Here is a 21,063-nt window from a genome sequence, read left to right as displayed (position 1 = left end):
CAGTCATGTCTCCATCTTCATCTCCTCAGATTCTGCTCCCCTTTTCATCATTTTCTTTCCAGTCCCTCCACTACTTTTATTTTTCCATGCAACCCCCCAAATCCCCTTTAATTTCCCTCTCTGCCCCCTCTGCAGTAAACTTGCTAGACTCACAGCTAGGAGCTATCCTACACTCTCTGTAAAAACCAGCTGTCTATCCCCGTCTGTCACCTTTTCCTTTCCTCACAGCCATCCTATATTAATTAGCTCCACTTTTAATTTTTAATTAATCAGTTAATTTCTTCAAAAAAAAAAAAAAAAAAAAAAAAAAAAAAAAAAAAAAAAAAAAAAAAAAAANTTATAAAATCATAAAAACAGTTAACTATTAAATTATAAGTTTAATGAATAATTTATTTTCTTGGTCAAGTGTCCACTCCTATTTGACTTCACAGTTAAAACTAGCTGTCTATTCCACTATCATGCACGTGCCAGCATGTGATTACTTGGGGAAATTAAACCTTTTTTTTTTAAATACTTTTAAACTAATAAAAGAAAAATAAACAGAAAATATTACATTCAGCATTCACAAGTTACAAATTTGATACTACACAACACAGACAGCAAATTCCATTCATTCAGTTTATTTAATCCAAAATATCTTTCTCTTCATCTGTACGTACTGTGAGAAAGTAGGAATCCACTGCGGTTATACGCACCTGGTTTATGGTGAGCCCTCATGATTCCCCGTTGATCTTGAGCCACTCATCCAACTGCATTTGAGAAAGTGAATGATTATTCATGTCACCTGAACACGAAATTACTGTTTGAAGTTTGTTATGATTCTAACTGATTAGAAATGAAAAAAAAAATCGGCCGGAAAATATGGAAGCGTGATTTGATTGACTGTCAAACTAACCGGAAAATGAGTAACGAAAAACTGGTAGGATTTGTTTCTCTGTCTTAGCTTCTGACGGCCAACAGTGAAGGAATCGCGTTCAAATTCGGCGTGGGATTGTTCTCTGAAGCTTGTCTGATTATGGACCGTTTTCGATCTTTTGAATTTGAGGGCTTGAATGCTCTCATCGGACTAGCAAATGCCCATGTCAAGGTCCTGCTCCAGCCACTGCTTATTAGCGGCCCTGCTGCCGCTGCTGCCGGAGTTGGTTTTCTGCTGAGGTCGTCGGCGGAGGATGAAGCTACGTACGATGAGGAAGATGAAGAGGAAGAAGATGAAGTCATCATGAATCCACTGAATAAACCGCCGCATTTTACTCTCTCTTTGATACAGTGGTGTTCGACGCCGGCGCTGTTGCGGTGACTGGTGTTTCCGCCGGTAGCGACTTTCGACGACTTGCTTTCTCTCTGAGACTCGACTCGCCGGAGAGTACAATCGCCGAAACCAGTAGAGATTCTCTCGAAGAAGTCGCCGGAAAAGCTCCGACTACCGCAGCCGACGGACCTGGATCTAGAAACCTTCCGTTCAAACGACGTCGTATGGCTGTTAGGGCTCTCGTCTTCCTCCAAAATGGTGCTGTTTGCCCCCAAATTACCACCAGTGCCCTTATTGTTATTACTCTCCATTTTCCTCGGCGCATGAGATTTGGACGACGACGGCGCGTGGTAATGGAGAAATGACCAAAAACCCCCTCGCTTCCTAGAGCTAAAATCGCCGCGGTCGTCGCCGTCAACCATAAACTGCCCCCTCCTCGGCGCCGTCGTCGACTTACTCCTCTTAAAAACGACGTCGTTATTTGGATTATACTCCGCCCCAACAGTAACCACTTTCTTCTTCTTTTTAGCTAACAAAAAAGGGATTCGGGCCCGCCGCGTATCATGATAATGACAAACAACGCCATTAACGTTGAAATTGACAGTTTTCGAAGCAGAGCCGCCGATCGAAATCGCATTTGACGACGAGGACGAAGACGACGGAGCGCCGCCGCCGCCGCTTCCGGCATTAAGATTACTCTCAGATCCAATCGAAGGAGAAGACGGAGAAGAAGACGAACCGCGAATCGGAAGAGGAAGAGAAGACGACACCAGCTTACCGAGCTTCTCCTGAAGACAAATGGCGCAGATTCCTCCGGGATTGCTCCGGTAAGGATGGTCGCTGCATTGCATCCCGTCGGACATATCATCATCCAAGCCAACGCCGACCTTGCCGTCGGCGGCCGGAAGTGGAGCCGTGATGGCGTCGATCTTCATCATAGTTAATCGAATGAAACTGGCCGTAAAAAACGTCTCAGAAGTGAAGTTGCAGAGAGAAAGAACTGTTGATGAAGAAGAAGAAGAAGAAGAGAGAAATGCATTGAAGTAAGGGAGAAATGTGGGGATGAGACTGCAAACGAATTGACCAGAGATTTCACAGTAGCACGTGGAATACTGACTCTTCTCCATGCCTTTTTTTTTTTTTTTTTTTTTTTNATATATAATTTCTTTTCTATTTTCGATATGATAATAATTAATAAATATGGATGCGCTTTTTCCTTTTTTTTTTTCCTATGTTTTTTTAACCAATCAAATTTAAAATCTTAATTTTTATTAATTTTGATCAAATTAACAGTAAAAATCATTCTTTTTAATTAAAAATATAGACACTTTTAATTTATAGTCGAAATATTATTGAATTAAAAATGGAATTAAAAAATTAATAAATAAAAACATGTTTCTGATTCCGAGTGGTGAAGTGTAAAGAGTGTTAAATTTTAAAAAATTTGTTAAAGGAGAAATCGTGCAAAGCCAAAAAGGGAGGTAATTAAAAATATTTGCACACTTCTGCTACGTTTCTCCCAAAGCCCCAGCAGCCAATTTTCCCTTTTCATTTTTTAATTCCTACGTGTCCATTTTTTATTGCTTATCTTTTAGATCCAATTTATTAATGGGACCACGCCTCCCAAACTTCTCCACGTGTCGCCTGTTTTTGTTTTTATTAGTAATGTGAATCAAATAATTTGTTTATTTTTTCCCTTTATTTCGTGCCGTTGGCTTATATTAATATTTCCACCTTTTCCCTCTCTATTTTTTGTTTATATATATATATATATATATTTTTTTTCCTTTTAACATTTATTTGGCGTTATTTTTATTAATAACAATTTGCATTATTTTCATAGCTCAGGAGTTATTTATTATGCATAAATTTATTAAACTAAGTTTACACTTTACTATACATACAAATTATACAAATTGGACTAACTAAAATTTTTTAATATGTGACAAATTATTTATAGTGCCGCTCACTCAATTTCTAATTTTTTAAGCTATATGAACAATTTTTTTTTTAATTATAAGAATAAAAATCGTAATTTAATATAATAAACCCATATATCAAATTTTATATATATACTCGTATATCTTACAACATACACATGTATACAGAGCAACTTATTTAAGCCACATAGTTTCAGAAGGGTAGAAAGCTGACATCATGTTTCTCCCTCTGTGTGGAACTATGTGGTTTCAGAATGGTAGAAAGGGAACTATGTGGTTTCATAATGGTAGAAAGCTAACATCATGTCTCTCCCCCTATGTGGGAACTATGTGGTGGGAACTATGTGGTTTTAGAATGGTAGAAAACTGGCATCATGCCTCTCCCCCATGTGGGGACCTATGTGGTTTCAAAATGGTAGAAAGCTAACATCATGTCTCTCCCTATGTGGTTTCAGAATGGTAGAAAGCTAACATCATGTCTCTCCCTACGTGGAACTTATGCCGTAAATAGTTTAGCATGGACATGAGAAAGTCCTATACTCTAGAGAACTAAATGAATAGATGTTCGAAATGTCCCAATAAAATGATCGATACATGAGTCAATTCTAAATGGATGGGTACAATAAAACTATATAAATTTAAAATTTTTCAACATAAAAACAATCTCTATATTTTTAGGAGTGTAGTTGTGGCCCATGTCATGTAGATGGGCAATTAATTATAAAAATGGAAGAGAAAAAAAAAACACTAATTTTTCAACCCTCACGCTTTCCCAATTAATACGAAGGAAGCAAGTTAAATAATATAAAAGGTAATTATTATTTTTTCTGGGAATTTGATTCCTGATGCTCTCATTTCCACCGTTGGATCACCATAGCATCGAGATTTTCATCAGATTCCTTTAATCCACCCCCTTCTTCTGTGGAGCGTGGTGCCCCTCCACTTCTAAGCTTGAGTTGGATTATTTATTTATTTATTTATTTTAATCCTTTCATTTTTCTTATAAGGTAAAATGTACCTACCATACCATAATCTTAATTATTATCATTTAAATTAACTAATTACTTGATATATTTATAAATTATTTTAAATATTATATTATATTTTTTTGGTAGAATATTACTGATTTTAATTTTTAATAGGAAATATATTGATAAATGAAAATTATGTATTAAAAAATTGTTTAATTTTAATATATTGGGCCACCGATGAATCTTAACAGGCCCAAAGTAGAAGAGAGAAGAAGCTTAAAAGCCGGCCCATATACTGTGGGTGCGGCCTGACATATTTTAATGGGCTCAGTCTAGTCGTATCATTAATGCTCGCAGAAGTCAGTTCCCGTTGCTTCAGCTCTGACGGAGTGCAAATCGTAATCGTTGCTCTGTCAGAGAAATGATCGTTATCTGGCCAGAGACGGTAAAGAAGATACCAGGCCGCGCCTTGGAGATGGCGCCAGTAGAGCTACAGTTATTGATGAAGCTTAGCTTCAAAATCTCTCAAAAGAGCCCTGGACTTCTTCTCTCCGGTTCACGGCCATGTCGCTCCTCCCGATCATGAGAGGAATGCTTGCTTATGGTTGTAGTTCGCTAATCAGATCTGCAGTTTTTTGTAAGTTTACTGTATAAGTTCTTTGTGCGTGCTTGTGTTTTTTTCTTCGTTTGATTTTTGCTTCGTGAAATGTTTATTTGTTCATCTCATTTCTGAATGTAGTAAAAAAATTCGGATCAGTTATTGCTTACATGATTTGAGCCATTGAATACGAGCAGCGTTTGGAATATTTTGCTGTTCTTTTAATCTAAAATGGAAATGATCTTTTATTATTTGTACATCAATTGATAGAGAAGTTCGGATCAGTCATTGGTAGACTCTTGTCCGACTTAGTACTTATAATGATTCTTTAAGCTATGTTCTTATATACTGGCTACACTCCTACACTAGGTGCATAACCCCTCAGGTCATAGTGGTCTGGGTTGTACTTAGCTTGTTTTTTACATTTTCCAAAGTTTAACCTATGACGGGCTCGCGAGTAAGTCTCGCGTGTATGAGGTAACCCGTGCACCATACACAGACTAGTACAATGACCGCCTGCACCCCATACTTAACTGTCTACCAGGTGCACCCTGGTAACATACCCTCTACGACTCCTAGGTGTCTCCTGTGAGTGACAACTAACCACTATGTACCAAGTAGACCCTTATATTAGGAAAGTTTACGATTTGGGGTTGCGCCCCAATTGCCCCTACTTGGTTGCTTAAGATGCTTTATCTTTGCCTATTACATATCACCCTGGTAACATACCCTCTACGACTGTCTACCAGGTGCACCCTGGTAACATACCCTCTACGACTCCTAGGTGTCTCCTGTGAGTGACAACTAACCACTATGTACCAAGTAGACCCTTATATTAGGAAAGTTTACGATTTGGGGTTGCGCCCCAATTGCCCCTACTTGGTTGCTTAAGATGCTTTATCTTTGCCTATTACATATCACCCTGGTAACATACCCTCTACGACTGTCTACCAGGTGCACCCTGGTAACATACCCTCTACGACTCCTAGGTGTCTCCTGTGAGTGACAACTAACCACTATGTACCAAGTAGACCCTTATATTAGGAAAGTTTACAATTTGGGGTTGCGCCCCAATTGCCCCTACTTGGTTGCTTAAGATGCTTTATCTTTGCCTATTACATATCATTTTGTATTCATATCTTTTTTTTATTTTAGTTGTGGACATTGGTCTTTATTACAGAATTATGATATTGTTTATTTTAAAACAATCATAGGAAATTCCCTCTTTTCTTTGTTTTGAGGATGAGTTGTAATTGAAAGGAAAATTTTTACTTAGTTGATCTGTGTTTTTTGGATCAATGTTCCTGCATTTTTTTTTCTGCCATTTATGCACTGTACTATCATGAGTTTGAAAAAATGTCAGGTTTTTTCTTACCACCAAAAATCTCTGAAGTTTATTGGTTAATGATTATGTAAATAATTTATAGTTAGAGTCATTTTGATGCATATTGTGCTAATTTTTCATCTTGCGTGGAATGTTTGAATCCCATTAGTTTTATTTTACATTTTAGAGATAGGAAAACAATAGGGCAAGTGGATAGCTCTAGTTCTAGTAATTATAAGAAGCTTAGTAAATTCAGCGTATGAGATCATTTTATAAGGTTCGAGAACAATAATAAGAGGGGTACTAATATTGTTACTTATTTAGTCAAACAACATGTAGAGTAGCATGTGGCAAGATGATAATTATGGATGAGCTGTCTTTTAAATTCTAAATTTGTAGAGAATGGAGATTTCAAAGGTCCTAAATTTGACATCACTTAGAGATATATTTGTCTTTTAAATTCTAAATTTGTAGAGAATGGAGATTTCAAAGGTCCTAAATTTGACATCACTTAGAGATATATTTCAATTCTATCGGGAAGAAAAAAAAGAGTTCAAAGATTTTTTAGTTAGTCATTGTGAGAGGGTTTGTTTTACCACTCATATTTGAACTTGTTGCCAAACATTAACTACATGTTAATATGCATACTTTATTGATTCATAATGAAATTCGCATAAAAGAATTCTTAACTTTTTGTTAAGTCTCTAACCATAAGAGAGGGATCAAGATTATTGAGAGTTATTTATTAGAAGGGGGATTGATGATAAAATTTTGTTTATCACAATAATGCAAGTTCCAATGATATAGTTATTTCGTATATTATGAGAAGGCTTATTTGAATGAGGTGTTGTGTTTTGAAAATTAACTTTTTGTGAATGAGGGGCTTGACTCAATTTCTAGGGTTTGCAACATGATGATGTATGTTAAATCATCTATCAAGAAATAAACAAAATTTAAAGATTGTGTTGAACAATAAAAAATTGAATGTAAAGCACTTGTTTGTTTGGATGTGGCAAAGGTTGCCGTGTTTGTAATATTTTGTGATGTCACAGGATAAGTGATTCTTTGTGACTTCTAATACTTGTGTGGTGACATTGAAGGCCTTCAAAAACTTTAAAAACATTGCCACCTTTTTCAATCATCATTGGTGGGTGGCTCTTTTATTTTGTTTACATGATGTTCTTATCGACATAATCTAATTCTTTTTTCTCTTATACTTCGGAGACTTTTTCAAATGGATGAATTAAATAACTGGAATTCTATTTAGTTGCCACGTTTAAACTAGTGCTTTACATTTCATTTTTTCTTGTTCAACACAATCTTTAAATCATGTCGATCTCTTAATAGATGATGTAACATACCTCATGCATTGCGAATACTAGAAATGAAGTCATGCATTTCTTCTTTAAGTCACTCATTCACAATCGAGTTAATGATGTGGGCACAACAACTCAAGTGTAATATTTCTCTATCTAAGACAAGTGAATTCTAACTTCGAGTCTTTGGAAATAGCCCCGTCATTAGAACTTGAATTATCAACGGTGATAGAAACAACTTTATTTATCCCCATTCTAATAAACAATCCTTAATAATCTTATCAATGGTCTCTCCATTAATGGTTAAAACAAAACTTGAGAATTCTTTTTTACAAATTCCATTATGAATCAATAAAGTGTGCAGTGATGACTACCATATAGTTAATGTTTTGCAACGAAGTTCATATATTAGGTAGGACAAACCCTCTCGAAAATACAGACTAAAAAAATCTTTTAACTTCTTTTTTTACTCCAAATAATTTTTTTACTCCGTTATTCTTGAGTAATACTCCGTTATTCTTGTTTGACTAAATAAGTGAGTAATAATATTGTACCACCATTTCCATTTGAATGTTGAAAACTTAGAGTGATTTGTCCTTTGTCTTCTGATTACTTTTTACACTGATTTTTTAACTGTTTCCACAAAGTGTTAGTTCTACGAGAATTAGTATCACAAGCATACTCCTTGCACTTGGACCTCTTATTATTGTTCTCTAATCTTGTAAAGTGATCTCACACCGTTGATTTACCCAACTTCTTCCTCCTAAATTCAGATTGTGCAGGTAAAGGTGGCTTCGATACATTATAATTACTAGAGTTTCACATCCACTTGTACTATTGTTTTCCATTTATAAAAAGTAAAATGAAACTAACATGATTCAAACATTCAAGATAATATAAATTATTTACATAGATTTTGCCGGGGCAACTTTGTCTCTAGGTCTTGCTGTTGGCAACAAGCATACCTACATGGTCATCTCAGTGGTGTGTTTACTGCTTGGCCCTTCATCCGACAATTGATATTTTGCTTACTGGGGGACGTGATTCTGTCTGCCAGGTATCCAATTTTACCAGTTAGTTTGAATTATAATTTTGTGGTATTATTCAAGTCAGGTTCTCTCGTCGTGAGCATTACAAAGTTTTGCATCGGCTTCAGCTGACAATATCAAGAAATTTAACCTCCCCAAGGGGAGTTTGTGCACAATATGCTGTGAGTTTCTATAGTAATTTATTATTTGCAATTTAATAATGTGCCCTTTGTAGCCTTATTTACTTCAAAAGCTAGGTCTATATGAGAATATATTAAAGGAGAACAAGAAACTTTTGGAGTGAGTCGGTGTGATCCCACGTTGGTTGGAGAGGGGAACAAAACATTTCTTATAGAGTGTGGAAACCTCTCCTTAGTATACGTGTTTTAAAATCGTGAGTCTGATGGTGATACTTAATGAGCCAAACTAGACAAACTAGCGGTGGGCTTTCAACTGTTATAGTAGGTATGACCCTCACTATTTTGAGTGGGTCTCGGGTCGAGCTGCCTTAGCCAAAATTCTTGGAGAGCTTGTTTCCCTCTCTTTTCTCCGTTTGTCAGGTGCCATCTTCGGGAAGGTTCAAAAGTTTGTTTTTGGGAGGTTGTTAGGTTTAATGCATCCTTGTAGGCGTCGGTCACTACTAGGCTGTTCTGTGTGATGATGTTATTTTGGTGTTCCGTGCAAAACATACGAGAGAAAGAACAATGGGTCGTGGGGAAGAGATATCAACCATCCAAAGGAGGTTAATAACTGGTCCCTGAATTTGTTTTCTCTGAACTTCTATTAAAAACAATGGCGCAGAGAATGAACTTTGAGGATAACAATTTAGAGGGATCGAGAGATCTTCGGAGTTAGTTAGGTTTAGTTCTTCTTCTTGAGCGTCCATTGAATAGACAGGGAGGTAGATTGTGAGATCCCACATCGGTTGGATAGAGAAAGGAAAACCTCTCCCTAATAGACGCTTTTTAAAAGCGGACGACGATATGTAACCGGCCTAAGCGGATATTCTCTCCCCGCCAAACAACCATAAAAGAAAAACATCTGCAACCATTATGAATGATCCAAAAGTCCCGCCCATAAAAAAGGCTCATTTCTTCCCACACCATTTCCATGAGGAGGCTTTGTAGCAAAGTTTGTTGTTAACTTCATTCCCCAAACTATTGAAATTGTTCTTCTAAAAGGTCTCTTTCTTTCCATCTCTTCCAAATTTATCTTCCATTATACAATAATGTCTTTCACATCTCATTACATTTCTTTGTTAATCATCGTTTTGACGATGGCCCCGTTGAGTTCATGTCAGTTCGATTTGATCCGAACTCTTCTTGGTCTCACCCACATCCAAGGAACGCTCTATTGTACTCTCAACGGCAACATGATCTACGGACTTTTGACCCCAACTTTTCCGAGTGAGTTAAAGTTGCAGTGCATTTTTTTTTTTTTTTTTTTTTTTTTTTTTTTTTTNAAACATTTTGGAGTTGATTATGAGGTGTTGAAGATGCTGCGGTGGAGATGCACTGCGGAACCGGCGGAACTGTGATTTCGTCCGTCAAATCCGATGCGACCGGCAGGTTCTCAATGCTTCTCGATGCGCCTCAACTGCTACTCTCCTTTTTACTGAACAATTGCAGTCTTGTCGTCACGACGCCGCTCGTCAATTGCAATGGCGCCATGCCGTCGTTTGGCGCCCTCGCCTCGCCGCTGCAACTCATCGGAAATACGTTTCTTGGACTCTTCAATGTCACCAATATCATTCCGGTAGGGTTCCGATTCCTTCCGATTCTTTAATATTCAAGAAAATGTTCACCATTGTTGATGTAGCTAACTAAATAAACGGAGTCCTTAACTTGGAGCGCTGTAACGATGTATGTGATGATCGAGTACTAAATCTCTACTTGGCTAATTTTTAGGTGGTTTGGTTTGTTTGTGTGTGTATATATATATATATATATATATGAGAGGTAAATGTGTATAGTGAAAAAATAGCAATATAATCGAATCATATATTATAAAGAGTAAAAGACATAATTCAGTTGATTTGAATAAAATTTATAGTGTGAACAATCCATTACTGTCTTGGGCCGTCATCTCGTTTCCGCGCAGTTGCCGCCACCAAATATGAATTGTCTGTTATTAATCACGAGTTTGTACAATGGTATGATCTGGGTTGTTACAAATGGTATTAGAGCTGGACACGGGACGAAGTATTAGCTTTCTCGCTGTTCTCCAAAGAGGGTAGACACGAGGTGGTGTGCTAGGGGTAGACACGAGGCCGTGTGCCAGTAAGGACATTGGGCCATGAAGGGGGTGGATTTTGGGGGTGGTCCCACAATGATTGGAGGAAGGAAAGAGTGCCAGCGAGGACGCTGGTCCCGAAGGGGGTGGATTGTGATGTCCCACGTTGGAGGACGCTGGTCCCGAAGGGGGTGGATTGTGATGTCCACGTTGGTTGGGGGAGGAGAACAAACCACCATTTGCAAAGGTGTGGAAACTTTTTTCTAGCAGACGCATTTTAAAGCCTTGAGGGAAGCCCGAAAGGAAAGCCCAAAAGAGGACAATATGAACAAACCTCATTTGTAAGGGTGTGAAAATCTTTCCCTAGCAGACGCGTTTTAAGACCTTGAGGTGAAGCCCGAAAGGGAAAGCCCAAAAGAGGACAATACGAAGGGGTGTGAAACCTTTCCCTAGCAAATGCATATACGCATATGCATTTTAAAGCCTTGAGTGGAAGCTCGAAAGGAAAAGCCCAAAAGAGGACAATAAAAAGAGGATGATATTTGCCCGGTGAGGGAGTTTATTTCTCCCTTTTGTTTCTGAAATAAAAAAAAAAAAAAAAAACGTTTCTTTTATAATTTTTGCTTTGTATTTAAAATTTTATATCTTTTAGAAACCCTAGATTTTAAATTTTAATCTAATTTCAAGCTAATTTTCAATTTAAATTTAGTTTCAAATACAGACAATTATATGTTAGGAAAATCACCGAAGACGATAACAAAACTCAATAAATTTAATTATATCGTTCTAAGAATTCTTACACAATTTTTCATTTAATATTTTAAATTTAAATTTAAATTTAGTTACAGATCAATTTTGAATTTAGATATATTTTTATTTTTATTTTTATACAAATTTATTAGTTAAAAATCTAATTCTATAACAGAAAATGACGTGCATATTCACGTTTTACTGATCTCTCTGACTGTATCTGAAAAATCAACGATATTGTAGCTAACTAACTCCGAGCTCGGTGTTCACGGCGTTCTTAGGAATTCCATCTCCGGAGTGAGTCCGATACTCGTCTTTCTCCGATTTTGAAGCCGTCAATCTTCTTTTATCAGGCACGACTCTTATTCTTCCTCCTTTTCCATTTTATCCTGTAAATGATGATGCTGTATATTCTAGCTTATCGTCATTAATATGGTTTTCTTTGATCCGGTTGCTAAATTTGATAGTGGAATTCTCTTTTTCTGTAATTTATGTCTTGTCTGTCTCGAATTTGTGATCAGCATTTTGGAGTTGTATCTGAAATTGGAGTGAAGGAAATACCTAGGCGTAGGTTTTCTTGGCAAGATTGTGGCGGTGAGATTATGGATGGGAATAAGGACGAAGGTTTAAGATGTATTCGTATAGCGGAAGAAGCAATTGCATCGGGCAATAAAGAGCGAGCATTAGGATTTATTAAAATTGCCCGGCGCCTTAATCGGAGTTTGCGAGTTGATGAGCTTTTGACGGCTTGGGAAGAAATCGACTCAGGATTACCTTCTTCGTCCTCTGATGAGAAACGCGCGGGAAAAGTTGAGAGTGTTTTTGGATGGGTGAAACATGTGGATGGTTTGAGTGGGGAACGTAATTACGCTATAGAACACGTTCAATTGGTTAGGCAGATAAACGCAACCAAGGACTATTACAGAATTCTTGGCGTGGATAACGCTAGTTCTGCTGAATAGATTTAAGTTGTAACAAATTAACTCCTAGATCCCACATAGGTTGCGAAGCATTTTTTATAAAGATGTGGAAATTTCTCCCTAGCTCAACATTTTAAAAACATTGAGCTGAAACTCGAAGGGGAAAGTCCAAAGAGGACAATATCTGTTAGGGGTGGGCTTGGACTCTTACAAATGGTACGAGAGCCAGGCATTGGGCGATGTGCCAGCAAGGATGCTGGGCCCCGAAAGAGGTGGATTTGGGGAGTCCCATGTTTATTGGAGAAGGAAATGAGTGTAAGCGAGGACGTTGGTTCCCGAAGGGGGTGGACACGAGGCGGTGTGCCAGCAAAGACGCTAGGTCCCGAAAGGGGGTGGCTGAGCCCCGAAGGGGGTGGACACGAGGCTGTGTGCCAGCAAGGACGCTAGGTCCCGAAAGGGGGTGGCTGAGCCCCGAAGGGGGGTAGACACGAGGCGGTGTGCCACCAAATGATGTTGGGTCCTGAAGGGGGGTAGCTAAGCTCCCAAGGAAGGTGGACACTAGGCGGTGGACCTGCAAAGGATGTTGGGCCCCGAAGGAGGGTGGATTTGGAGGGTCCCACATTGGATAAGGGAATGAGTACCAACGAGGACGTTGGGCCCTGAAGGGGATGGATTGTGAGATCCCACATCAGTTGGGAAGGAGAAAGAAGCAAGGGTGTGAAAACTTTTCTCTTGCATACGCGTTTTAAAATCTTGAGGGGAAACCCGAAAGGAAGAGCTCAAAGAGGACAATATCAGCTAGTGGTGGGCTTAGATTGTTACATTGTCCTCAAAGCTCACCCCGGTAAGAACAAGGCTCTTGGTTCAGATGAAGCACTCAAAAAATTGTGTGACAATACTTCGACCACACGGCTATGGTCGACCAATATGAGTACAATCAACAGCATAATGCAAGGCATAGGAGAAGGAGAACGGGTCATGATTTGATCCGGATGAGATATTCAGGGCGTTCTTTGCCCAGGGAAATGTGTTTCAGACGAGTCGTGCTTATACTTATAGAATAGGAAGTGTGGGAGGCCATCTGAGGGCAGAATCTGATGGGCGAGGTCCCAACTTGTTGATTTTCTAAGATCCCCGGACGCTGGCCCCGAAGAGGGTAGACTGTGCATCAGTTGGAGAGGGGAACAACGCATTCTTTATAACGTGTGAAAACCTCTCCCTAACAGACGCGTTTTAAAAACTTTTGACAGTGAGCCCAAATGGAAAAGTCTAAAGTGTGAGATCTTCGATTGGAGAGGGGAATGAAATACTCTTTATAAGGATGAAGGACGTAGAAATTCAATGTCCCCGTGGAACAAAAATCTTCCAAACTCCTCATTGTGAGAAGATGAATAATCTTGGGTCAGCATAAAGGTAAACAACTGTTCTTTCTTTCCTTAGAAAATAGAATTCATCATCTTTCTGGAGATATTGATCAAGTCCTGTTACTTCGACTTCAGTTGTTAACCTTGCTTGAATATATTAACTGCTACTTTAAGATTGTTATTTTTCGAAATTTTGCATCTTATTTTGATCTACCCTATTCTGCCTCTCATGTGTTAAGCGGTTTAGACGCAGATTGTTTGATGATCCCTGAAAAAGAAATTAATATTGCTAAACAAGTCTATGTTTACACTGCGTGAACTTACCATGTTTTAGTTAAATTCGATGAAAACAGTTGTTGAACCACGAAATGAACCTTAGGTATACCCTACTTCCTTGAACTGTGTAGAATTTAAGGTATTAGGCTGATGGACACATTTTTAAGGAAGTCTAGATGAATGTAAGGAAAAACAAAAAAACAGTTCAAAAACTCCTTAATAAGAGACAATAATAAATAATTCGACCACGAATGAATTGAAAATTGCTCCAACCCCGATCCTATAAAAATAAATGTCTCAATACATTATTCATACAAGACCATACCAGGAACCTTATCTAGATTTTCAGCAGAAACACCAAACAAACTATCGACCGAGTTGATTGATCTTACATTCGGGGTTTAGCACGACCAGCCGGAGCGCTCTGCAACCAAACCACATAACATAAGAACTTATCATTGAATAGAGAAATTTGTGAATTGGGATGGCTAGTTCATTTGTGGACAAAGATGATGCCATTGTAGGCAATTTTCAGGAATGTTTCATATTTCATTCTAGTTTGCTGTTGGTTAATTGGTTGGTAGGCTTAACTTCTGTCATAGCAAGTAATCTTCTATTCCATATCCAATAATTGGATGCATTAAGTTTTGGCCTAGAAATTTAAAAACGTGCATTTGAGATGAGCTCTGTAAAACTAGGCTGAAGCTTCCTTACCAGAGTTGCACCCTGAGCAGCTCTTTCAGCCAAGTATTCACAAGGCCTGAAGAATCCACCGTACTGTTTCGACCATTCCTCCAACCTCGAATAGATGTATTTCGATCCAAGAGAGTCCGCCCAGAACATTAGCCCTCCCCTGCTCAAGAAGAACATAGAATTTTATCCACTAGGTTTGGGGACTCGAGAGATATATACCAAAATGAGATGAAATTAACACACCTGTAAGATGGGAAACCCATTCCCATTACACCAGCAATGTCCAGGTCTGCAGCTTTGACTGCTATGCCTTCAGCTAGGACACGACAGGCTTCATTCACCACAGGGAAGAATATCATCTCCACAATGTCCTTGTCTGATAACTTCGCCAGCTACATTCACCAAAATCTTTGTCATTCCCGTAAGTTACTTAATACTTCACTCCAAAGGTATATATTTTAAGGATTTTATCAGTGGATGAACTCTAGTGATCATAAACAAGCAATGTTTATGATACTATTCCAGTATTTCAATCGCCTGCCTCTACTAAGGCCACAAAAGAAATGCTAAATCAAGAGAAGCAAGTATAGGAGAGTAACCTTAGGGTCGACTGAAACACCGGAACTGTTCCTAGCCTTCTCGATATATTTCGTTAACTCAGGATTCGGCCCAGCTTTGCGGTTCTTGTCATAGACATAGAAACCTTTACGAGTGGATTCACCTAAGGTGTTTAATGTACACAAATGATTCCCATAAGGAACGTCTCAAAATAATAGCCGAGGAAAACATGTGAACATATCACATATTTGTAAGTAACAAACGATGGCAAAGCTACCTGCATTCTTATCCTCTTGCATTAGAGGAATTAACATAGATTTATAAGTTCTTTCTGGAAAAGCTTGAACAAACTGACTGGCAGTTGCTACCGCCACACCAAAACCAACAAGATCACACAACCTGAAAGAACGATACACGAGCGAGTAGGGAAAAAAAAGAATTAGTGTGATTTAAGAACAGTGCAGTTGATTAGAAAACTATATTGACTATTATAAACCTGAAGGGTCCCATTGGCATCCCAAACTTGGAAATTGCCCTGTCAATTCGATAGGGATCTACTCCACGTTCTGCAAGTAAAATTGCAGCCTGAGAATAGGGAAAAAACATTCTGTTGACAGCAAAACCCGTGCAATTCCCTACAACTACGGGTGTTTTCTTTATATTCTTTCCAACATCAAGCAGATCAACGATCACTTGTGCAGCCGTATGCTTGGTACGAACAATTTCCAGTAGCGGCATGACATGAGCAGGACTGCATCAGAAACAAAAACTCAATGCCAAGCCAAAAAGATCGCTCCACGCGCAAGGCGGGAGGGATGGATGTGTGGATATACCTAAAAAAATGAGCTCCGATAATTCTATCACGAGACTTCGTTCTTTCCCCAATCAACTCCAAGTCTATTGTGGAAGTGTTGGTAGCAAGTATGCAATGAGGTGGGCAATATTTCTCAAGATCAGCAAAGATCTGTTGCTTCAAAGAAACCTTCTCAATAACAGCCTATTTCAAGAACACCAAATCAACATCAAATATTGCCCTTGACCTGGAGGAGAAAAGGAAAACCTAACAAAGTACCTCTATCACCATATCCACATCTTTAAAACTTTCATAATCAAGAACTCCCTTAAGTAAAGACGTAGTCTTCTCGAATTTCTCTTTCGTCATATTCCCTTTTTTGACTCGGCTTTGTAGGTTTGCTGTAGGAGAACGCAACGAGTCGAGAGTTCATAGATTGAAATGTGAAGTACAGAATCACTAGTTTCCAGGCTTACCTCTGACTCTATCAAGACCAGCCTGCAAAAACTTGTCATTCACTTCTTTAAGTAGAACAGGATAGTTGCTAAGAATCAATGCTGTAGCTATTCCAGATCCCATTAGTCCTCCACCCACGATAGCAACTTTCTTGATTCGTCGTGGTACCAGACCAAGATCAGTCACTCCGGGTACCTGTCAATTACAAAGAAAGAACAAATGTTCCATGGGAATGTTCATACTCATTAAAGTGCAACCATTTCTATAAAACCAATAGAACATTCATGTCTCTGTCCTTTATTGTCTAACCTTTGTTGTTGAACGTTGGGCAAAGAAGATATTAATTAAGCCTTTACAAGTATCTGAATGTAGAAGTCCCTGAAATTCTTCAGCCTCCTGCAGTAACCAGAATAAGATATATATAGAAATGAAATGACTCTGATTTAAAGGTCAAGAAGACTGAAATGGAGGAAGAGATAAGTAACCTTCCAAAGTCCAGCACGGGGGCCCGAGACGATGCCTGTTTCAATGACATCAATGCAGGCAAATGGGTGCTTAAGATTTGGGGACTGTTTCTTTGCCTGAGCTCTTGCAAACTTAAATATTTCCCTAGCCTCGCCTAGTGATGGTAACTTGTCTGTCCTGTGAAGACTGTGAACCCATGGCTTTCTCCGCTCTAGGATTTCGAGAGCCCATCTGCGTGCAGTGTTGATCAACTCGTCAGGAGGGACAATGGCATCCACAAGCCCCAAAGAATGAGCTTCTTGTCCTTTAATTGGCTTTGATGTCTGTTCTCATATGCATAACAGACAGCAAGAATCAGAGAAATCAATACATGAACCGCCTCAATGCATATATTATACAAAATTTGAGAGAAACTTAAATCCACCTAGCTTACCAACATCATTTCCAGAGCCTTTGAGAGACCAACAAGACGTGGAAGCCGTTGTGTTCCTGAGTAGTTTAGATTCTTTAGATCAGGATAGGCAAAATAAAACACCCCAACCATTTGAGGATTGTGTACATCTTGTGGTGTTCTTGTTCTAAATTACATGGATAATCTAAAAAACACAGAAAATGTTTATTTTACCGTGCTTTGACGAAGAAATGAAAGAACATAAGATGGCATAAAAAAAAAACGAGATCGCACATCGGTTGGGAAAGAGAACGAAACATTGTTTATAAGGGTGTGGAAACCTCTCCCTAGCAGACGCATTTTAAAAACCTTGAGGGGAAGCCCGAAAGGGAAAACCTAAAGAGGACTATCTGCTAGCAATGGGCTTGGGCCGTTACAAATGGTATCAAAGCCAGACACCGGGCATGTGCCAGCGAGGAGGTTGAGCCCCAAAGGGGTGTGGACATGAGGTAGTGTGCCAGCAAGGACGTCGGAATTTGAAGGGGGGTGAATTGGGGGATCCCACATCGATTGGAGAAGGGAACAAGTACCACTGAGGACATTGGGCCTCAAAGGGGGTGAATTTTGAGATCCCACATCGGTTGGAGAGAAGAACGAAGCATTGTTTATAAGGGTGTGAATTTTGAGATCCCACATCGGTTGGAGAGAAGAACGAAGCATTGTTTATAAGGGTGTGGAAACCTCTCCTAGCCGACGCGTTTTAAAAACCTTGAGGGGAAGCCGGAAGAAGACAATATCTGCTTGCGGTGAGCTTGGGCCGTTACAAGCCGCAACAAAAAGGAGTCCTTAAATCCAAAAGAAAAAAGTCAGCTCATAAATACAAAAAGCCTACTAATCAACGCCCACAAGGAAGCTCTAAATCTAATCACCACCCAAACTTCTTTACATGATCTCTTGACCTCTCTAAAAATTTTATTATTCTTCTCGATCCAAATGCCCCTCAAAATTGCAAAGAAACTAGTCTGCCACAAAACTTGGTTCGGGCAAGAACCAATTTACACGTAAAGCTAAACCTGTACCTCCAAAACCAGGAATTAATCCAAGCTGAAGTTCGGGCAACCCTAATTGAGCGGTAGGAGTCGATATCCGAGCATGGCAGGCCTGAGAATTCAAGGCAAAGAAGTGTGATTGTTACAACATTCATCCTGATAAAAACCATTTTATATGAAATAGCTAAACACATACCATTGCAACCTCTAACCCTCCACCTAAGGCAAGTCCATCTATCGCTGCAACGGCAGGCTTTCGAGCAGCTGACAGATGAGATTAAGGGATTAACACCCAATAGACCAGCACGGAAGCAAACCGCTCACAAACAGAACTAGGGGAATAACTCATTACCTTCAAAAATATCAGTGACCATTTCAATAGATATGTTGCTAACATTTGGTTGCTTCCCTGAGAACAAACCATGCATTTACTTCATTTAGTCTTTTATGTATTAAATTTTGTAACAATGTTAGTCCTTGAACATTAGTATATAACAATTTAGTCCTCGTACTTCAGTGTAAATTTAGTTTCTAGCATGAAAAATATCGTCGAGATTTATTGAGTTTCTTAAATTTATGCTATAGAATAAAAATCGACGACCTACCCTTTCCTTCTTGGAGCACACCAAAGGAAGCTATATCAAAGCCACCAGAAAACTTCCCGTTGGCACCTACACACAAATAACATAAAACCAATCTCTCTGAATCCACAGAACTTACAAATTCAAAAACAAAATTCACTTCACAGATCACTGACCTGTCACAACAATTGCCTTCACATCATCTCTTCTCAAGGCTTCTTCATACCTATCTCTTAAGCTGAATAACACTGTATTTGTGTGTAGATGTCAATAACAAAGACCAAAAATAGATGCAGAATCAAGAATTTCAGTTTCTGTACTCAAAATTCTGAACCAAACTCTGAAATTTATAGGATCCCATTCAACGGGACGTAAAGAGTAATTCAAAATGATTTCGTCTCCGATACCCGAAAAGAAACATAGAGCCTAACAAGGGATCAAGCATCATGTAACAACCTCAGCCCACTACTAACAGATATTGTCCGGTTTGTCCTGTTACGTATCGTCATTAGCCTCACGATTTTAAGACGCATCTGTTAAGGAGAGGTTTCCACACCCTTATAAGGAATATTTCGTTACCTCTCCAACCGATGTGGATCTCACAATCCACCTCCCTTGGGAGCCAGCATCCTCGCTGGCACACTACCCGGTGTCTGGCTCGGATAGCATGTGTAACAGCCCAAGCCCAAGTCCACTGCTAATAGATATTGTCCGCTTTGGCCTGTTACGTATGGCCGTCAGCCTCACGGTTTTAAAACGCGTTTACTAGGGAGAGGTTTTCACACCCTTATAAGGAATGTTTTGTTCCTTTCTCCAACCAATGTGGGATCTCACGCATCGTTTGCTACAAAAGTCACCCCTTCTCTAAACAAAAGCAGATGGAAAGGAACTGCTCAATTTCATAATCACCTTCGATAGAAAACTAATTTTTATTATGCAAAGTTCTTTCATCTTTTTTTACTAAAAACACTTCCAAATATATCTTTAAACCATAACAAAAATAGAGAATTCATGGAAGTTCAGTAGAAAAAACTGTACCATCGAAAGACAGGGAGTTAACAGGAGGGTTGATAATGGTGATGATAGCAACTCCATCAGCTCCCACCTCCATTGCTGTTCTTCCTTTTACATTGCTTCCCATTTTGCCTCTTTTCTTTCACTTCCTTTTCTTTCCCTTGAGAGAAAACAGTGAGAGAATAACTTTTTTGCAGGAGAAAATGAAGAGTAATGGAAGAGGTGGTTCATAGACGTGTCTGTATTTCAAGTATGAGAGTGTCATTCCCACAAGCATGGCCCTCAGAATTATTTTTGGCACGGTTTCCAATAACAGATATGTATAATTCAAAGTTATCATTACGTCATAGTTCAATTGACTCTATATGTGCTTCACTAACGACTTAAATATTCCAATTCTCTTATTTTATGGGTCATTAACCTCGATCTAAATTTTTTATCGAGGTCAATTACTGTAATTCTCTTATTTCACGAGTTCGTTGAACTCAAAAGATATATACTCGATCAAGAGATCAAATATTCTAATTCTTTTATTCAACGTGTCGTTGAACTCAAAAACTATGTTCTACTATTAGATGTTCCAGTTTTCTTATCCCACATGTCATTGAGCTCAAAAAATACACGTTCGACCAAGTAGTCAGATGTTTCAATTCCCTTATTTCATTGTTGTTGAGCTCAAGAAAATGACTAAGAAGTCGGATATTCCAATTCCCTAATTCTACATGTCGTTGAGCTCAAAAAATATTTGTTTGACCAAAAAGTCAGATATTCCAATTCTCTCATTTGACGTGTTGTTGAGCTCAAAAAAATATGGGTCAGATATTTCAATAAAGAGAAATATAATTAAGGAGTGGTTATACTAAGTGTGCACTTATTAAAATAATTATTAAAATAATCGACTTTATTTATTTATTTATTTATTTGTCTAAACTAGCGAAGCGGGATATAAATGGAAAGCCTACGTTGAAACTGATTTATTTTAATAGTCAAATTAACACCAATTTTAATCTTATATTCTGATAAATTAATACCAATCGATAGTGATAATAACAATAATAATTATTATTATCATATTTTCAACAAAAATTTAATTAT

The 21,063-nt window shown here is 38.5% G+C and overlaps 3 protein-coding genes and 2 long non-coding RNA genes across 8 annotated transcripts; 3 read left to right on the top strand and 2 right to left on the bottom strand.

Annotated features, from left to right (window-relative positions):
* Positions 1-530: 530 nt before the first annotated feature.
* Positions 531-2,366, bottom strand: LOC111778956. 2 transcript variants are annotated; one of them, XM_023658969.1, is made up of 2 exons: positions 896-2,366; positions 531-784 (listed from the first exon to the last, which is right to left on the bottom strand). In XM_023658969.1, exon 1 carries the CDS (start codon positions 2,185-2,187, stop codon positions 940-942), a length of 1,248 nt encoding a protein of 415 aa, XP_023514737.1. In that variant the 5' UTR covers positions 2,188-2,366; the 3' UTR covers positions 531-784; positions 896-939. The 2 variants fall into 2 exon arrangements, with proteins under 2 accessions (XP_023514737.1, XP_023514736.1); XM_023658968.1 differs by having other exon boundaries at positions 531-749.
* A 2,154-nt stretch (positions 2,367-4,520) lies between these two features.
* LOC111778994 lies at positions 4,521-9,832 on the top strand. Of its 2 annotated transcripts, XR_002812628.1 has the most exons (3): positions 4,521-4,797; positions 8,339-8,608; positions 9,727-9,832. It is a non-coding gene; the product is annotated as an uncharacterized LOC111778994 (long non-coding RNA). The 2 variants fall into 2 exon arrangements; XR_002812629.1 differs by lacking the exon at positions 9,727-9,832 and having other exon boundaries at positions 8,339-9,148.
* Positions 9,833-11,610: 1,778 nt separating this feature from the next.
* LOC111779038 (chaperone protein dnaJ 49-like) lies at positions 11,611-12,487 on the top strand. Its single transcript, XM_023659093.1, has one exon. The coding sequence runs from the start codon at positions 11,900-11,902 to the stop codon at positions 12,368-12,370; it is 471 nt and encodes a 156-aa protein (XP_023514861.1). The 5' UTR covers positions 11,611-11,899; the 3' UTR covers positions 12,371-12,487.
* Positions 12,488-13,314: 827 nt separating this feature from the next.
* On the top strand, positions 13,315-20,501 carry LOC111779039. Its single transcript, XR_002812633.1, has 2 exons — positions 13,315-13,741; positions 20,166-20,501. It is a non-coding gene; the product is annotated as an uncharacterized LOC111779039 (long non-coding RNA).
* On the bottom strand, positions 14,168-20,231 carry LOC111779036 (glyoxysomal fatty acid beta-oxidation multifunctional protein MFP-a). Of its 2 annotated transcripts, XM_023659091.1 has the most exons (18): positions 19,993-20,231; positions 19,131-19,202; positions 18,979-19,044; positions 18,726-18,782; positions 18,570-18,637; positions 18,404-18,485; positions 17,367-17,422; positions 16,954-17,256; positions 16,778-16,864; positions 16,489-16,663; positions 16,292-16,413; positions 16,053-16,216; positions 15,716-15,970; positions 15,497-15,618; positions 15,261-15,382; positions 14,905-15,053; positions 14,683-14,821; positions 14,168-14,392 (listed from the first exon to the last, which is right to left on the bottom strand). In XM_023659091.1, the coding sequence occupies exons 1-18, from the start codon at positions 20,093-20,095 to the stop codon at positions 14,357-14,359; spliced, it is 2,178 nt and encodes a 725-aa protein (XP_023514859.1). In that variant the 5' UTR covers positions 20,096-20,231; the 3' UTR covers positions 14,168-14,356. The 2 variants fall into 2 exon arrangements, with proteins under 2 accessions (XP_023514859.1, XP_023514858.1); XM_023659090.1 differs by having other exon boundaries at positions 14,168-14,821.
* Positions 20,502-21,063: the final 562 nt, after the last annotated feature.

This window comes from Cucurbita pepo, chromosome LG17 (genome assembly GCF_002806865.2).
Source record: "Cucurbita pepo subsp. pepo cultivar mu-cu-16 chromosome LG17, ASM280686v2, whole genome shotgun sequence".
Taxonomy (NCBI): Eukaryota; Viridiplantae; Streptophyta; class Magnoliopsida; order Cucurbitales; family Cucurbitaceae; genus Cucurbita; species Cucurbita pepo.
Note: the sequence above shows the minus strand (reverse complement) of the source record. Positions and strands in the feature narration are given on the sequence as shown.

Coding starts and splice junctions, on each gene's coding strand:
- LOC111778956 (XM_023658969.1), bottom strand. CDS start 2,187: ATGATGAAGATCGACGCCATCACGGCTCCACTTCCGGCCGCCGACGGC.
- LOC111779038 (XM_023659093.1), top strand. CDS start 11,900: ATGTCTTGTCTGTCTCGAATTTGTGATCAGCATTTTGGAGTTGTATCT.
- LOC111779036 (XM_023659090.1), bottom strand. CDS start 20,095: ATGGGAAGCAATGTAAAAGGAAGAACAGCAATGGAGGTGGGAGCTGAT. Junction 18,638..18,725: donor GGTCACTGATATTTTTGAAG/GTAATGAGTTAT, acceptor CTCATCTGTCAG/CTGCTCGAAAGCCTGCCGTT. Junction 15,971..16,052: donor ATCGGAGCTCATTTTTTTAG/GTATATCCACAC, acceptor TTTCTGATGCAG/TCCTGCTCATGTCATGCCGC.